The following is a 15,116-nucleotide window of genomic DNA, read 5'->3' on the forward strand; positions in this document are numbered from 1 at the left end:
CTCTGCCATAGTTCATCTACACACCAGGTCAGCCTTGCAGAAACTGAGAAAGATTCACGGTCTTGTGGATTCATGGAAATGGATGATGGGTGAATTTTAACATCACTGAAATCCATTTCATTTTTATGTAACCATGACATATAATTAGTAATAATTTTTAAAAACCTCCCCCTGTACAGTCCATCCTTTTCCCGATGGGGAAAGTGAGGGCCACCAAGGGGAAGAGTTTGTTCAAAGTCCTGGAGTGAACCAAGTGGGGCTGCCTTGACATCCCAGTGTCCTGATGTCTCCTCACCGTGTCAGGCCAAGTGGCCCCTGTCCTCCTGGCTCCCAAGGGTGCCTTGACCTCTAACCCCAGGGTGCCCTGACCCCCTGGCACTTGGGCAGTGCTCTGAGTGCAGCGTAAGGCTCTTCTGTTTGTGTTTGTGACCAAAAACAATTTTGAAATCCACAGAGTATGTCTAGGGTCATGTTAGTCTGGCACACGGGTGTCACCTGTCACCAGTACCCTTTGTTGCCGCACCGGGCAGCCCTCTGAGGAGAAGCGTGGGGGTCCGGGCCAGTCCGTGGAGGTCCCCACCAAGGGCCCAGCACATTCCTTGTGTGGTGCCCGGAATTGGACACCTCTCGCTGTGCTGAGGCTGAATTCAGGTGTGACTCAAATCCAAGCTGTAGACGCACACGTGTCCACTGGCCCGCCACACCGAGACCTTCATCACAGGTGCAAATAATGCTCTTGGTGTCGGACAGTCCGGCTCAGAGCCTGGCTCTTGTCACTTTGAAGCTGTGGGCTTTGGACAAGACATGCAGACAGCCTGGGTCAGTGAGCACGGCGCGCTGGGCTTGCTGACCGTGTGCAGGGAACCCCCCGCCCCCCAGCAGCGCCCGGCAGGCGGTAAACTCGGCAACGACAGCAGCTGCGTCCACGGTACCGCCGGCCTTTCCTTTCCACCTGGCTTGGGGCTTTCAGAACTCCAGCACCCTGAGTGACTGTGGCTTCTGCGCTGGATATATATTTGTATTTTCTGTATGTTATGATGTTCTGGTGTCTTTCTGGCTGGGGAGAGGCTCCCCGCCTGCCTGGGGCTAGCCGATCCTTGGAGATGGAAAAGGATCCAGCTGGGAGCTTGCCTTCCATACGGGAACTAGGCGTCCCAGAGCCACACCTCCTCCTCCATCTGGACGTGCGGCCCAGGGGACGATTCTCTCTGGCTTCGTCACTCCAGGGCCAGGTGCCAGGTAACTGGGGACACCCTACAGCCCTCTGGAATTATTCAAGGTAGCCACGTCTAAGCCACTCTTCCTCCTCTGCCCTGCCTTTCCCGTGGAAACCCCGATAAGGACCGTGGGCTTGGCTCTCCCCTCCTCCTGATCACGCTGGTGCCTCCCGGTGGCCCTGAGTGGCATGCCGTGTCTCCTGTCTCTAGGACCCAGAGTACAATGAACTTTCTTCCTAAGCCCCATTCCTATCTAGTCCTGTGTCCCATGGACTTTACTATCCCATATCCAACACATATATTCCTTGGACAGATTCTATGCAATCACTATGCTTATAGTTGCATTTGACCCCAGGGTATAAATTAGAGGCTAATGACTAATACTTTTTGTAAAACAACACAGAAAAGAAAAAAAAAAAAAACAACCCTGTAAACTTCATTAGTAATCAAGTAAGTGCAAAATATCATATCCCAAACACTGCTTTGAAACTATTCAAATGTGTAAAAAAAAAAAAAAAAAAAACTGTCAGAATGCCTTCTAAAATGGAAAGTACCAGGTTCACTGGTGAATCCCACTGAACATTTAAAAAAGAAATTATACCAATTCACCATCTCTACCAGAAAATATAAGCAGAGAAAATAATTCTTGACCCATTCTTTGAGGCCAGCATTACCATAATACCAAAGACAGATGAAGACATTACAAGATCTTTCTTGAACACAGATGAAAAATTCCTTTAAAAATACTAGCAAATAAAACAATGTATAAAAAGAATTATATGTCATGACTAAGTGGGATTTACTCCAGATGTGCAGGCTGGTTCAAGATTTGAAAATCATCTGGGGCACTTGGGTGGCTCAGTCGGTTAAGTGTCTGACTCTTAATTTTGGCCCAGGTCATGATCTCACGGGTTCGTGAGTTTGAGCTCCATGTCGGGCTTTGTGCTGACAGCATGGAGCCTGCTTGTGATTCTCTGTCTCCGTCTCCATCTCTCTCTCTGTCCCTCCCCTTCTTGCGTGCATGCCCTCTCTCTAAATAAATAAAATAAAACAAAATAAAAAGGTTTGAAAATCATCTAAGGTAACCCATTGCATCAGGCGAAAAAAATATCATTGTATCAGTAGAGGCAGAAAAAGAATTTGACAAAATCCAATACCCATTTATGATACAAACTCAGTAAAATACAAAAAAAGGAGAAATTCCTCAACTTGATAAAGAATACCTATAAAAACCTAAACTAAGGGGCACCTGGGTGGTTCTGTTGGTTGAGTGTCTGACTCTTGACTTTGGATCAGGTCATGATTCCAGGGTTGTTGGATTAAGCCCTGCATTGTGCTCTGAGCTGAGCATGGAGCCTACTTAAGATTCTCCCTCTCTCTCCCTCTCTCCCTCCCTCCCATCCGTCTTCCCCACTTGCTCTCTCTCAAATTAAAAAAAAAAAAACACCTAAGTTAAAACACAGTCAATGGTGAGAATCTCAAAGCTTTCCCACTGAGATCAAAACAAGGCAAGGATGTCCCCTCTCATCAATGCTTTTTAACATCACACTGGGACTACTAGCTGAAGCAATAAGGCAAGGCAAGGCAATAAAATGTATACTAATTGGGAAGGAATAAATAAAATCTTCTTTGCAGATGACAAAAAGGTTCAATGAAAAAACTCCTGGAACTATTAAGTGATCAAAGCAAGGTTGCAGGATACAGTCAATCCTTTTTGAATAGACCAGCAATGATTAAGTGGAATGTGAAATTGAAAAGCCACCATTTACTTTAGCACCCCCAAAATGAAACACCTATGTATAAATATTACAAAACATGTACAAGATCTGTATGAAAAAACTACAAAACTCTGATGGATGGTATCAAATGACTAAATGGAGAATAGGCATCCCATGTTCATGGATAGAAACACTCAATATTTTCAAGATGTCAGTTCCTCCCAACTCAATCTACAGATTTGATGCAATCCCAATCAAAGTTGTTGTAAGTTATGTTGTAGATACTGATAAACTGATTCTGAAGTTTAAAAAAAGAGGCAAAAGACCCAGAATAGCCGACACAATATTGAAGAACAGAGAGAGGACTGGCACTGCCTAACTTCAAGACTCTATGGCAATGCTACAGTAATTGTAACATATGCATCTAGAGCAGAGAGAGGGGTGCTGCTGAATTAATTGACAAACAGAACAATGGAACAGTTTAGAGAGCCCAGAAATAGAACCACAGTAAACACAGTCCATTGGTCTTGGATGAAGGAGCAAAGATAATACAACACAGAGACAGATTCTTTTAATAAATGGCACTGGAAAAACTGGATGTCCACATGCAAAAATATGAACCTAGACACAGACCTTACACCTTTCTCAAAAATTAAGTCAAATGGATCTTAGACTTAAGTTTTTTTTTTTAATTTTTTTTTAATGTTTATTTATTTCTGAGACAGAGAGAGACAGAGCATGAGTAGGGGAGGGGCAGAAAGAGAGGGAGACACGGAATCAGAAGCAGGTTCCAGGCTCTGAGCTGTCAGCACAGAGCCCCACGCGGGGCTTGAACTCACAGACCGCGAGATCATGACCCGGGCTGGAGTCGGACGTGTAACCAACTGAGCCACCCAGGCGCCCCTAGACTTAAGTTTAAAATGAAAAGCTATCAACCCTTAGAAGATGACACGGGGAACACCCAGATCACCTTGGGTATGGTGACGAGCTTTTCACTACCAAATGCGTGATCCATGAAAGAAAAAATGTAGAAGCTGGACTTCAATAAAATTAAAAACTTCTGACCTATGAAAGAAAATGCAAAGAGAATGAGAAGAAAAGCCAAAGACCAGGAGAAAATATTTACAAACGATGAATCTGATAAAGGACTGTTACCTAAAATGTTACAAGAACTCTTAAAACTCAAAAACAAGAAAACAAACAACCTGATTAATAAATGGCCAAAGGCCGTGGTCACATCCCCAAAGAAGACAAACAGATAGCAACCAAGCCCATGAAAATTGCTCCACATCGCACGTCATCTGGGGACGCAAGTTAGCACAAGGAGGTAGAAGTGAGCACCTGTTAGAATCGCCCAGAGACGCCATCAACACTAAGTGGGGACCAGCACGGGATGCCACTCGTGGCGTGCACAGCGTGACCAGGGTGACAGTACCCCCATGCGGGAGAACACCACGTCCGTACTGGGACGCAGGGAAGACACTTCCCTGACGTCCGCGCCGTGACGTGGGGTAGACGCCCCCATGGGGTCCGCCCTGTGACGTAGGGGAGACGCCCCCGTGACGTCCGCGCCGTGGTGTGGCGGAGACGCCCTGACATCCGCTGTGTGATGGGGGGACGCCCCCACGTGATGCACTAGACTGTAACACAGCAGCGGCTTCACGCCCTGCTAGTGATCCTCCCCTCTGCCCACGATCCTCCCCTCTGCACGCGGCCCTCTTCCTGTGAGCAGGTCGCCCCGCTGGCGGAGCCGTGTCCCCCCAGGCCTGGCCGCACCGGTGCCCACGTTGTTGCTGCCCCGCGGGTGGGAGAGGTCCCCCGCCCGTAGACGGGTCCTCCGGGTTGGGGAGGGTCAGACATGGTGTGGACCCGTCAGGTGACTGGGTGCAGAGCGCAGCCCCAGGCCAGGGCTCAGAGCGGGGACCCCGCCCCCTCCCCCCCCCCCCCCCCCCCCCCAGGAGGCCCCGGGCCGGTCTGTGCAGCGTTCTCTCCTCGCAGAGTCGCGGACACTTCTGATCCAGAGATGCAGGACATCACCGCCAGTGCTCCCCGAACACTCCCTGCGGACAGCCGCTCAGGGCCCCAGGTTCACGCCGTGAAGGGCACTAGTGCCCCCTGGGAGTCCGCCTGCGGTGGGGAGGGGGCGGGCGGCCCCGGGACGAGCTGGGGGTCTGTCAGCTCCTGCGCCGTGCTGCGCAGCCCACCCACCTGCCTGCTGCACCCCTGTTCGTCACCCCCACCCCAGCGGCACCCTCGGGTTCTCGCAGGCCGCTTGCAGCGAGAGCGGAGGGGGTTCCTAAGCCCGAGGCTCAAGCTGGAGCTCGGGGTCCCCCAAGTCAATGTCCCAGGGGCTGGGAATGTGTGTCTCCACCCAGGCCCGGGGTGCTGTGAGGCTGCTCCAGGCCCTGACATTTGGGTCGCACGTTCAGGAGCAGGTCACGGGAAGGAATGTTTGGGCACCGCGCACGTACCTGCACTTGGTACCCCGATGGCCCACGGGTTGTGCACGCGGGTTGGGTGCCCTCCATCGCCCAGGAAAGCCCTGTCCTTTCCCGGGGCCCCTGGGGCACTGGCCTCGGGTGTGCCAGTGGGAGCCTGTGTCCAGGATCTGGGCTATGTGGATGTGACAGGAGCAAGGCTACATCCCCACCTTGATTAGCGGGGAGTGGGTGTGCCTCCGTGTCAGGACGGTGCCTTCACACTCGGGGGACAGGGCATCGCCGGGGGGCTTGCACGGATTTACATCATCCCCGGTGTTGGTCGGGAACATCTTTTTGTTTTCTTCCCCCCGCAGGTTAAAAACAACTTCCCTGCGAGGGGCCTCTGGATGACGCGGTCCCGCCTGTTGGGAGTTTCACTGTGCCCTTGACCCCGCATTGTTTTTGTGAGCTCGGATTGCCCAATTTTCCGGCTGCTGGTGAGTAAATGGCATGCGGTGTGGAGGCCGACCTGGGTGACGGAAGAGTCTGTGTGGTTTCATCATCTGGCGATGCCCCTACCCCTGTGGGGTCCCACGCTGCAGCTCAGGGTGGGGGCCCCCGCCCCTTTTTTCAGGGCTCACAGTGCCCCCTCACAGGTGGGGAGACCGAGGCCCAGGAAGGTAGCACAGTGGGCCAGGATGTGGAAATCCTAGGTGCCAGCGCAGACAGTCCTGCTGGGAGGCCCGGAGCTTCCCCGACCTGCCCAGAGGCTGTGCCCCGAGTCCCGGACGCAGCAGCTGACACCTGTTCCCACAGCTCCCGCGGCTAGAGGCCGATAGGCTGGCAGCGCCCAGAAGGGACTGGCGAAGACCATGCGTGCAGCCCAGGCCCTTCACGTCCCGTCTGCCTGGGGGCGCTGGCCACCCGCTCTGCTTTTCTCAACCTGGAGCAGCGGTTTCCTGCCCTGTGGAGGTGGAGACTGTCTCCCGGGAGGTGCCATGGCATCCCCCTGTGGCTGGGACTCCACGAGGCTGAAGTTCTTTCTTGCCTGGTGGATGTAACGTGTTTGGCACAGAATGCTTCCCGTGTGTACCCCCAGGCTGCCTTTCCACTCTGCCCCCGCAGATACACCCTGATTACCGCTGAATGTGGAGCGGTAATCCACATTCACCGTGGATTGTGGATTCACAATCCACATTGTGACCCTCCCTGACGTTGGATGCCCACAGGCTGTGATGGGGCCACAGTGGGCTTCACCCCAGATGGTGAGATCCCAGGGAGGGTCCTCTGGCAATGCTGGTGAGCATGGCTTGGTTCCAGTTGCATACAGTGGGTCTATAGGAAACCCTGATCCCCACTCCCCCTGCCCCTGCTCTCCCGGCTCCGTGGCTCCTGGGTCCAGTAGTCACTGGTCAGAGGGGCAGGGCGCCCAGCCTAAAGGGACATGAGAAGGAGGGTCTCAGTGCTGGTCTCTGGTCTCTGGGCCTGCTGCCCTGGATCTTTCTGGAGCTCTCTTCTGACCAGCACTCCTGGCCCTGCTTAGACCCTCCCCTGGTGGCTCTGGGCCTTAACAACAGGACCTGAGCCTGTCGCACAATATTTAGGGCCTTTGTCTCCTGTTCCACCTGCTGTCTTTCTAGCTTCTGGGCAGGAGACCCCTGGGTCTCCTGAGCACACGGCCCTCTTTCTGGTCCCTGCCTCACCTACTCTACTGTTGGGGAGGTCCTGCTTCTCCTCCGAGACCTGCCTGGGCTGGCACCTTCTGTGGGAAGTGCCCATGCATGGCTCGGTGCCCTCTCTCCTGCTCTTGGCCGCCCCGCTCTGGACTCTCCAGGAAAGCAGTCATGTCAAGGACCAGCCTGTCATCAGCCCTCACGGGGCATCCCTCCTGCCAGGCTGCGCGTGGTGATCGGCTAGCCCGTCCTCCGCGCCTGGCCCCGTGCCTGCGCGGACTGCGAGGACGGCCCCCCCTCTTCGTGTTCTCTGCTGGGGGAAGGACAGGTTGCTAGATGGACACTCAAGACAGGTGCTGGGAGGTGCTGGGAGAGGTGGCTGCTGGAGGGATCAGGGATTAGGGGAGGCAGATAAGGCCTCGAGGGCGTAAGACGTGCATAACACGATAGGGGCTCCCTATTGGCCCACCCTGCACCCCCTCTCTCCAGTAGGGGTGACTGGGCAAAGTGGCCTCTGACCGGGAGTCACAGAAGTCACGGTGGCATGGACTTGGGGGCGTGGAAGGCCGGCCAGAGCCGTGACGCCCATGGGGGGCAGGAGGACCTGGTATTCACAGACAGGCTCAGACCCCTGACAAGAGCAGCCACCCACAGGACAGACAGACAGGTGGCCCCTGAGGCCTCTAGGAGGACCTGCCCCACTTGTGTTGTTGTGGCCAGAGAAGAGGAGAGATTCTCTCTGGGTTTGGTGGCTGTTTGGTTTCTTACTACTCCTCTGAGGCAAGGAGTGGCAATTGACATTTGGGAAATCAACCTACACAGAGAGGAACTTCCACTACGTGTTGGACGAGCGAGACCAGGGGTGGGGGTGGGGGCCTCACCGGGCAAGTGCACAACAGGGTGCACTGTCCAGGGCTGGCACTGGCCCACACACAGTAGGCGGGCCCTGAATGTGTATCAGACTGCCTTCTCTTTCACATATGTCTTTAAGGGACCATCTCAGGTGGACCCCACAGATTCTGAGGGGGGCAAGTCAGAGAAAATTCAGAGCACAAGTTCTTCTTGAGGGAATGGAATCATTGAGGAAACCACATGAAAACTAGCATTCAGGTAGTCGAAAGCATCGGTTGGCTCCTCACCCAGACGCTGAACTTTGCTCTGTAAAAATAATGACAAACACGACCTTGAACTTGTAACTGTGGTGATTTCCGCCGACCTTGTTTTGATTGTAGCTGGAGCCGTGGCCAGGGATACAGCAGAGCAAAGACGAGGGTGCTTACGCCAGGCCCCAGGCCCGGCCCAGTAGCTGCAGGGGGAGCCGGTAGGTTAACTGTGATTTGGTTACTCTTGAGGTTGATGATGCGAAGGATATGCAAGTGTCTGACTGTGTGAAATGGTGTCGTATTCACTAGTAACGTAAATCCAGAAGGGTAAGAGTGTGCACAGGGGAGGCCAGTCCCTCAGGGACCTGATCTCTCACCCATCCCCACCAAGGCAGGCACTGATCCCAGTGTCTTACCTGTTCTTCCCCCCCTTTCCGTGAATTTAGGGTCACAGAGACATGTCTCTATTCATATTGCCTTTTTTATACAGACATTGCATATTCTGTACTGTCCGGGGGAAATTATTCTTAACTTATAAAACTTCACTGGTCTTGGGAATTTCTCTATGTGTGAATGTCGAGCTGCCCCCTTGTTGTTAACAGCCGCCTAGTTTCCGGGGACCTGGTGTCCACCTGCTGGTCCTGGGGACGGGCGGGCCCACTTCTCACTGCCTTTAAAGGTACAATGACGTTTTTTCCTTGCAACCTCAGAGGATAGCCAAGAAATGGCAGTTTTCACTAAAGAAAAAGACTCGTTAATCAAGGCTGGATAAAAATTTGGTCTGCGTGGGAAAGTCAGGAAGCCCGGGGTCTGGGCTCCTTTCTGCAGCCCTGGCCCTGTTTCTTCGCAGGCTCTGAGTCCTGGTCCCTTCTGGAAACCAGTGAGCGGTCTCTGGGGGCTGAGGTGACCCTGGGGAGGAGGGTGGCACCAGCCCTGGGGGAATGTCCCTTCCCTCCCAGCCTCCCTCAGGGGAAAGGCTGTGATGAGTGCAGGCCGTGGGACTGGAGGCCTTCCTGCAGACGGAGAAGTAGTTACGGACTTCGTCCTAAAAACTGCCCAGGGCTCCTCCCTCCCTCTCCCTGGGCCTTGGTTTCCCCGTTTGAAAACTGGCAGATGGGCTGGCCTCGCGCAGCTCCTGACTTCTGCTCCCCTCGGGTCTGCGGACGACCACGCTGCTTGGCGGGCAGGGGGATGCCCATGAACAAAGCAAGCGCTGGCCGTGGGCTCCTGGTTACAATTGCACTTTTCTCCAGGTCAGAACAGTAACAACAGGACAAACACGGCTGGAAACCTGGACCGGTAACCCTCTCTCCACCCACGGTTTGCGCAGGGCCTTGGGCGCACGAGCAAAACAAACTTTTTTTTCCAAACTTATTTTGAACGCCAGCCCTAAGCACGCAGCACTGGCAATCATTAACTACCGGCTGAGGCGGGGCCGTCCCGCACCCTTCATAAGGTGCACGCGGCTCCCAGGGAGCACCGAGCACGAGCACCGGCCACCGCGCCCCCACCGCCCACAGCCAGCGCCAGCGTCTGTCCGTCCGCCACAGCTGCCCGATGATGCCTGGGGCCCCCGCTGCCTGCGCCTGGCCGCTTCTGCTCCTGCTGGCCACCCGGCTCAGCGCGACTGCCGGGGCCCCCCAGCCTTGGCAGTGTGCGCCCTGCTCGCCTGAGAAGCTGGCGCTCTGCCCGCCCGTGCCTGACTCCTGCACCGAGAGCGCCCGGCCCGCCAACTGCGGCTGCTGCTCCTTGTGCACGCTGCCCGAGGGCACCGCCTGTGGCGTGGCCAGTGCGCGCTGTGCCAGCGGGCTCAGCTGCCGGGCGCTGCCAGGGGAGCAGCGGCCCCTGCAAGCCCTCATCCGCGGCCAGGGCACCTGCGTGCCCACCGGTGGTGACACAGGTATGACAGACGCCCCTGCAGGGCCCCCCCCCCCCCCCGTCCTCCCACAAGACAGATTAGGGAGGGTGGACAGGGGCAGGGGCTCCACCGAAGGAGTGGCCGGTCGGGAGCAAAGCGGCCCGAGGCCGGAGCTCGAAGGGGAGAGGATCTTCCGTCACCCAGATGAGCCCCACCACCGCGGTCCTGCGGGAGGTGCCCAGGAAAGGGGAGGAGAGGCGGAGGGCCCCCACAGCCCCGTGGGAGAGCTGGGGGGAGGGTGGCCGGCCCTCCTTTCCAGGGCCTGGAGCCTCTGGGGAGGCCTGGCGTGGGGATCCCTCCTGCCGGACCCCCGGGGAGGGTTCGGAATGTCCTTTGTAAGGGACTCCTGTGCAGACTGTGCTTTCCCAGTGTTTACAGAACATAATGTGAACGAACGCAGGCTGTAAACCTCGCTACGTTCACCACCATAGAAAAACAGTGTTTGATGTGTATGTCGCCTCCAAGGACAATCAGACCTTTCCTGAATTTAGCAGCGATTTATTTGTAGTGGGAAGCAGAGGAAACACCCCTTCCTCTACCCCCTGTCCCCACCTCCCCATCGGCAGGCAGGCAGACGCACGTCCTCTGTGACTCTCCGAGGACTCCCGCAGTCCCGTACTCTGGTAGGAATTCACTAGGGTGCGTGACCCTTCCGAGGAGGGACCCCGTTTTTCTGCTGGTTCTCCAACTTCAGAATCAGTAAAATGGAGTCACCTCAATGGTCCTCAAAGGAGTTGGGTCCCCAGGGGCCCTGCAGGAAAGCCAGTGGCTTCCCCCACCAGCTGCTTTAGGAGCAAAAACCCAGGAGGCCCTTGCCAGACCCCCAAAGCACAGAATTGCTGTTGGGTCGTCACATTTCCTGGAAACTGTCTGATGCATCTTTAAAGAGGAAGTGGGCAAGGGGCACCTGGGGGGCTCAGTCTGTTAAGCGTCCGACTTCGGCTCAGGTCATGATCTCCTGGTCTGTGGGTTTGAGCCCCGTGTTGGGCTCTGTGCTGATGGCTGGGAGCCTGGAGCCTGCTTTGGATTCTGTCTCCCTCTCTCTCTCTCTGCCCCTCCCCTGGTTGTGCTCTGTCTCTCTGTGTCTCAAAAATGAATAAATGTAAAAAAAAAAAAGTTCGATCACCCTTGGGGTCCCCACCTGGATACACTCGAGGGAGCAGGCAAGGTGCTCGGGGAGCGCTCACGGGTCCGGGTGCTGAATCTTTCAGATGTGATGTCGTCCTCCGAGAGTGCAGACATGACCCAGGAGGAGCTCCTGGAGAATTTCCACCTGATGGCCCCTTCTGACGACGACATGCACATTCTCTGGAACGCCATCAGTAATTACATGAACAGCGGGACTCAGGTCGACACGTGGAAGGTGAGGCCCGGGCGGGTGTCCAGTAGGGCAGGTGGGCTCCGTGGGGCCCCAGGAATCAGCGCTTTCCTTCCCAAGGTGGGTAGACGCTGCCCACAGTAGCTTTGTCTGGCTTTTCCTGCAAAGACTTTGAGCAGAGAAGCCTGCCAGGTGGCTTCGGCTGCGGTGTCTGGCCCCGGGCCCTGGAGCTCAGCACAGGACTTTATGCCCCGTCCACGTTTAAAAATGGTGGTCAGATGCGCATAACATAAAATTTATGACTCTGGCCACATTAAAGTGTGGTTCTGCCGCCGTCCCCCTCGAGAACGTGTATCTTCCCACGCGGAAACTCTGTCCCCGCTAAACTCAAACTGCCGGGTCCCATCCGATTCGACGGCCATTTCCAATTCTGCCACGGGAGGGCGACCAAGAACCAGAGTTGGCGCGAAGAGCTGGTTTGTGGAAAAGAGCGAGAACATTGCTCTGGCCACCAGGCACACCCAGAAAAGCAGAGGTTCTGACCCATTTCCCTGATGCTTCAGGGTCTCATCTGGAAGTGATGGAGTGTGAAGAAAAGTGCCGTCTTACCTCCAAGTGCCAGGCGGACGGCTTAATCCTCGTTTGATCTGGCTTCTGTGAAATAATGAAATAGAGGAAAGGTGTTCATAATCCAGAACTCTGTGCTGTGGGAAGAGCTGTGGAGCCCCCACAGAGCAGAGGGGTAGGGGAGAGGCTGCGAGGGTGGGGGAGCTTCTGTCTCCCTGCAGCTGTGTGGCCTGCGTTCAGGGAGGGTACCCCATCCTTCATCTTTACAGCTCAGAGAGACGCCAGCCTCCTCCTCCGACGGGTTGGGGGGCAGCTCTGGCCCGCCCCCAGAGCCTCCCAGACCCCTCCCGTCAGTCCACTTTCTTGATATTCCAGGGGCCCTGCCATCGGGATCTCCACGAGGTGCTGGGCCGTCTGAACGAGGAACAGCAGTCGTCAGGACAGCTTTACAGATTCTATCTGCCCAACTGCAGCAAGAACGGATTCTATCACAGCAGACAGGTGCGCGCCTTGCCAAGGGCTATCCTCGTGGGGACCGTCCCTGCCGGGGCATCCCTGCAAAATCCCGCTTTCCTCGCCAGGGAGGGTGCCAGTCCCAAATATGCACCGTAAAGCCCCATAACCGACCACATTAAGTAAAGAGCCACCCCTTGGGACTAGGGGCGGCCAGATCCCGGGAGCCTGAAGACCAGCTCAGTGGTCACGGCCAGTGGGGGACCCTGCGCTCGGCCAGGGGCTCTGGGTCAAGCCTGAGCAGGTGGGGGACAGGCCCCTCAGGCTCCAGGTCTGTCTCATCTATAACACAGGAGGAAGCTGGACTTAGGAGAGAGGGTGTCCCCTTGGACATGGCTTCCTGCCTTTCTCCCCACAACGGGAAACCACGAACTTGGTTAAATACAGTAGCATCCTCCAGCTTGCCACATAATCCATGAGATCAAAACCAAGCCTACACTTCATTTTCAGGGGCTCTTTAGGACTCAGTGAAACACAGGCTCTGGGGGTGTAGCCAGGGGAAACTGAGGACGAGGCAGAGCTTTCCTGATGAGGAATTTGCCCGGGAGTCCGAGGGGATGGCAGCCACCCACGGGATGTACTCCTGGGCTCAGCGACCCCACTGTTGGGGCCACAGAGCAGACAGCCGTGCACACACCGTACCCTTCCGCACTCGCGTGATGTCCTCGTCGACTGCACACTCGGCCTCGGTTTCCATTTTACAGGGAGAGCTGGGCAGGAGGGTGTTGGGTGAGCCCTCAGTTACGGTCGTGGCCACGGCGAGCTGGCGTGCCCGTGGCCAGGCGCTCAGCCGTGGTGCTGGCGAAGCCCCTCCCCCCCCAGCTTCACGGGGGCCACCCCTGACCGTGCACCTCACGTGTCCTGCCTCTGCAGTGCGAGACGTCGCTGGATGATGAGCCGGGGCTCTGCTGGTGTGTCTACCCATGGAGCAGGGAGAAGATCCCAGGGTCTGTGGAGGTCAGAGGCGACCCCAACTGCAGTCAGTATTTTAGCAGATAGAGCTGCCAGCAGCTGTGCTGTCGTCCGTCCCCGGCACCCCCGCCCCCGCAGAAATATTTAAGTACGTAGCATATTTATACTCTAGAAATGACACACTTCCCTCTCCGTGTGTGTATGTGTATATGAGCACACGTGTTGCTGACATTTAAAGCTGTGTATTTATTCCATGTACATGTATCCTTCTACACGGTCACTCCGCCGTGTGGATTTGTATATCACGAGACATGTTCACGTCGCTGGGTGTAAATACTTGTAACTCCTCCGAGCTCCCTGCTCCTGCCTCTACGGAGCAGGGGAAATAAATACAGCCTGGAAAGTGCAGAGCTGAAACGTGTGTCAGTGATTGTTTTCAGGTGACCTAACGGGGGTGGTTGAGCCGTGCCGAGACAGGACTCGGTCTGTACACACAGATCTGAGCGAGCGTCAGTTTGCAGGGAGAGTTCGGTGCTGATCGTGTGACCAGAGCTGCGCGTGGTGGTGTTACTCAGAGTTAAGATTGTCTGCGCAGTCAGACACACTTGCACGGGCCGACCTGGTCGGGACAAATACTGCACCCAGGGACACTGCGACTGCCGTAGACACTGGTTGGATGTACCTCCTTTGTTTCTGAAGTCCCTGTCACTCACCCCTCCTCACACAGCTTTGGTGGTTCAGGATCCCTGTCTGCTGCTGGCAGGTCTGCCCTTCCCCCACTCACCTCCTGGGGCCTGACCTCTGATGATCTGCCCCTTCCCTGCCTCTGTGAGCAGGCCAGGGTTCCCCCATCTTACATGAGGGACACCAATACTTCCTTCATTTCCCCTCCTCCCCTGCTGCCTCTGTCTTGTGCTGTCCCCGTCATCTGCAGGGTCTTTGGGGCTTCACTGTCTCAGGTGGGCACCCTGTTGGCCCCTTCGGTGTGGATGGCTGGGTCCTGAGCATGTGGGGCTTTTCTGCTCCTTGGATCCCTTGTTCCATCAACTATTCCTCACTTGCTTTTCCTGATTCTGCCCTGCACACTCTTCCTTCCATATCTCACCCACCCCCATGGGTCCCACCTGGCCTCTTGGCTGCCTCCACCCTGTCTCCTGGGGGGCCCCCTCCCTTGGCTGTGGGAAAAGGCAGAGTCTCCCTATCTCAACCCCCACCCTCTGCAGTCTGGCCTGCCCCCAGAGCCTCCCAGACCCCTCCCGTCAGTCCCCTTTCCTGCTCTTCCATTTGGGTCTCTCCCTCCACCCTGTGCCCCGTGGGTGCCATCCTCTCTCTGCCAAGCCCCCAGGAATGACCTGTGAACTCAGTATCCAATTTCATATTATCTTAAAAGACAATGGACACAAAATCCGCAACCAAACACTAGTAAGCTAAACCTGGCAACATATGAAAATATTAACGATTGAAATCATCCTGCACTTTGACTAAGTGGGATTTATCTCAGGAATGCAAGGTCATTCCAACATCCTAACAGCAATTAATGTAATAAATCATATCAATAGAATAAAAAACCAAGATCACATGGTCATCTCAACAGACTCAGGAAAAGTATTTGATAATACCCAATACCCTTTCACGGTAAAACAAAACCAAAGCAAACAAAATAAATCTCAACAGACAAAGCATAGAAAAAACTTCCTCAAGCTGACAAAAGGGAGCTAGGAAAATCCCGCAGCTGACAGTGTAGTTAATGGGGAAAA

The 15,116-nt window shown here is 55.2% G+C and overlaps 1 protein-coding gene across 1 annotated transcript; it reads left to right on the forward strand.

Moving 5' to 3' along the window:
• Positions 1–9,598: 9,598 nt before the first annotated feature.
• On the forward strand, positions 9,599–13,767 carry IGFBP1 (insulin like growth factor binding protein 1). Its single transcript, XM_042913560.1, has 4 exons — positions 9,599–10,031; positions 11,261–11,412; positions 12,310–12,435; positions 13,321–13,767. Exons 1-4 carry the CDS (start codon positions 9,689–9,691, stop codon positions 13,444–13,446), a joined length of 747 nt encoding a protein of 248 aa, XP_042769494.1. The 5' UTR covers positions 9,599–9,688; the 3' UTR covers positions 13,447–13,767.
• Positions 13,768–15,116: the final 1,349 nt, after the last annotated feature.

Source organism: Panthera leo, chromosome A2, assembly GCF_018350215.1.
Source record: "Panthera leo isolate Ple1 chromosome A2, P.leo_Ple1_pat1.1, whole genome shotgun sequence".
In the NCBI taxonomy this organism is placed as follows: Eukaryota; Metazoa; Chordata; class Mammalia; order Carnivora; family Felidae; genus Panthera; species Panthera leo.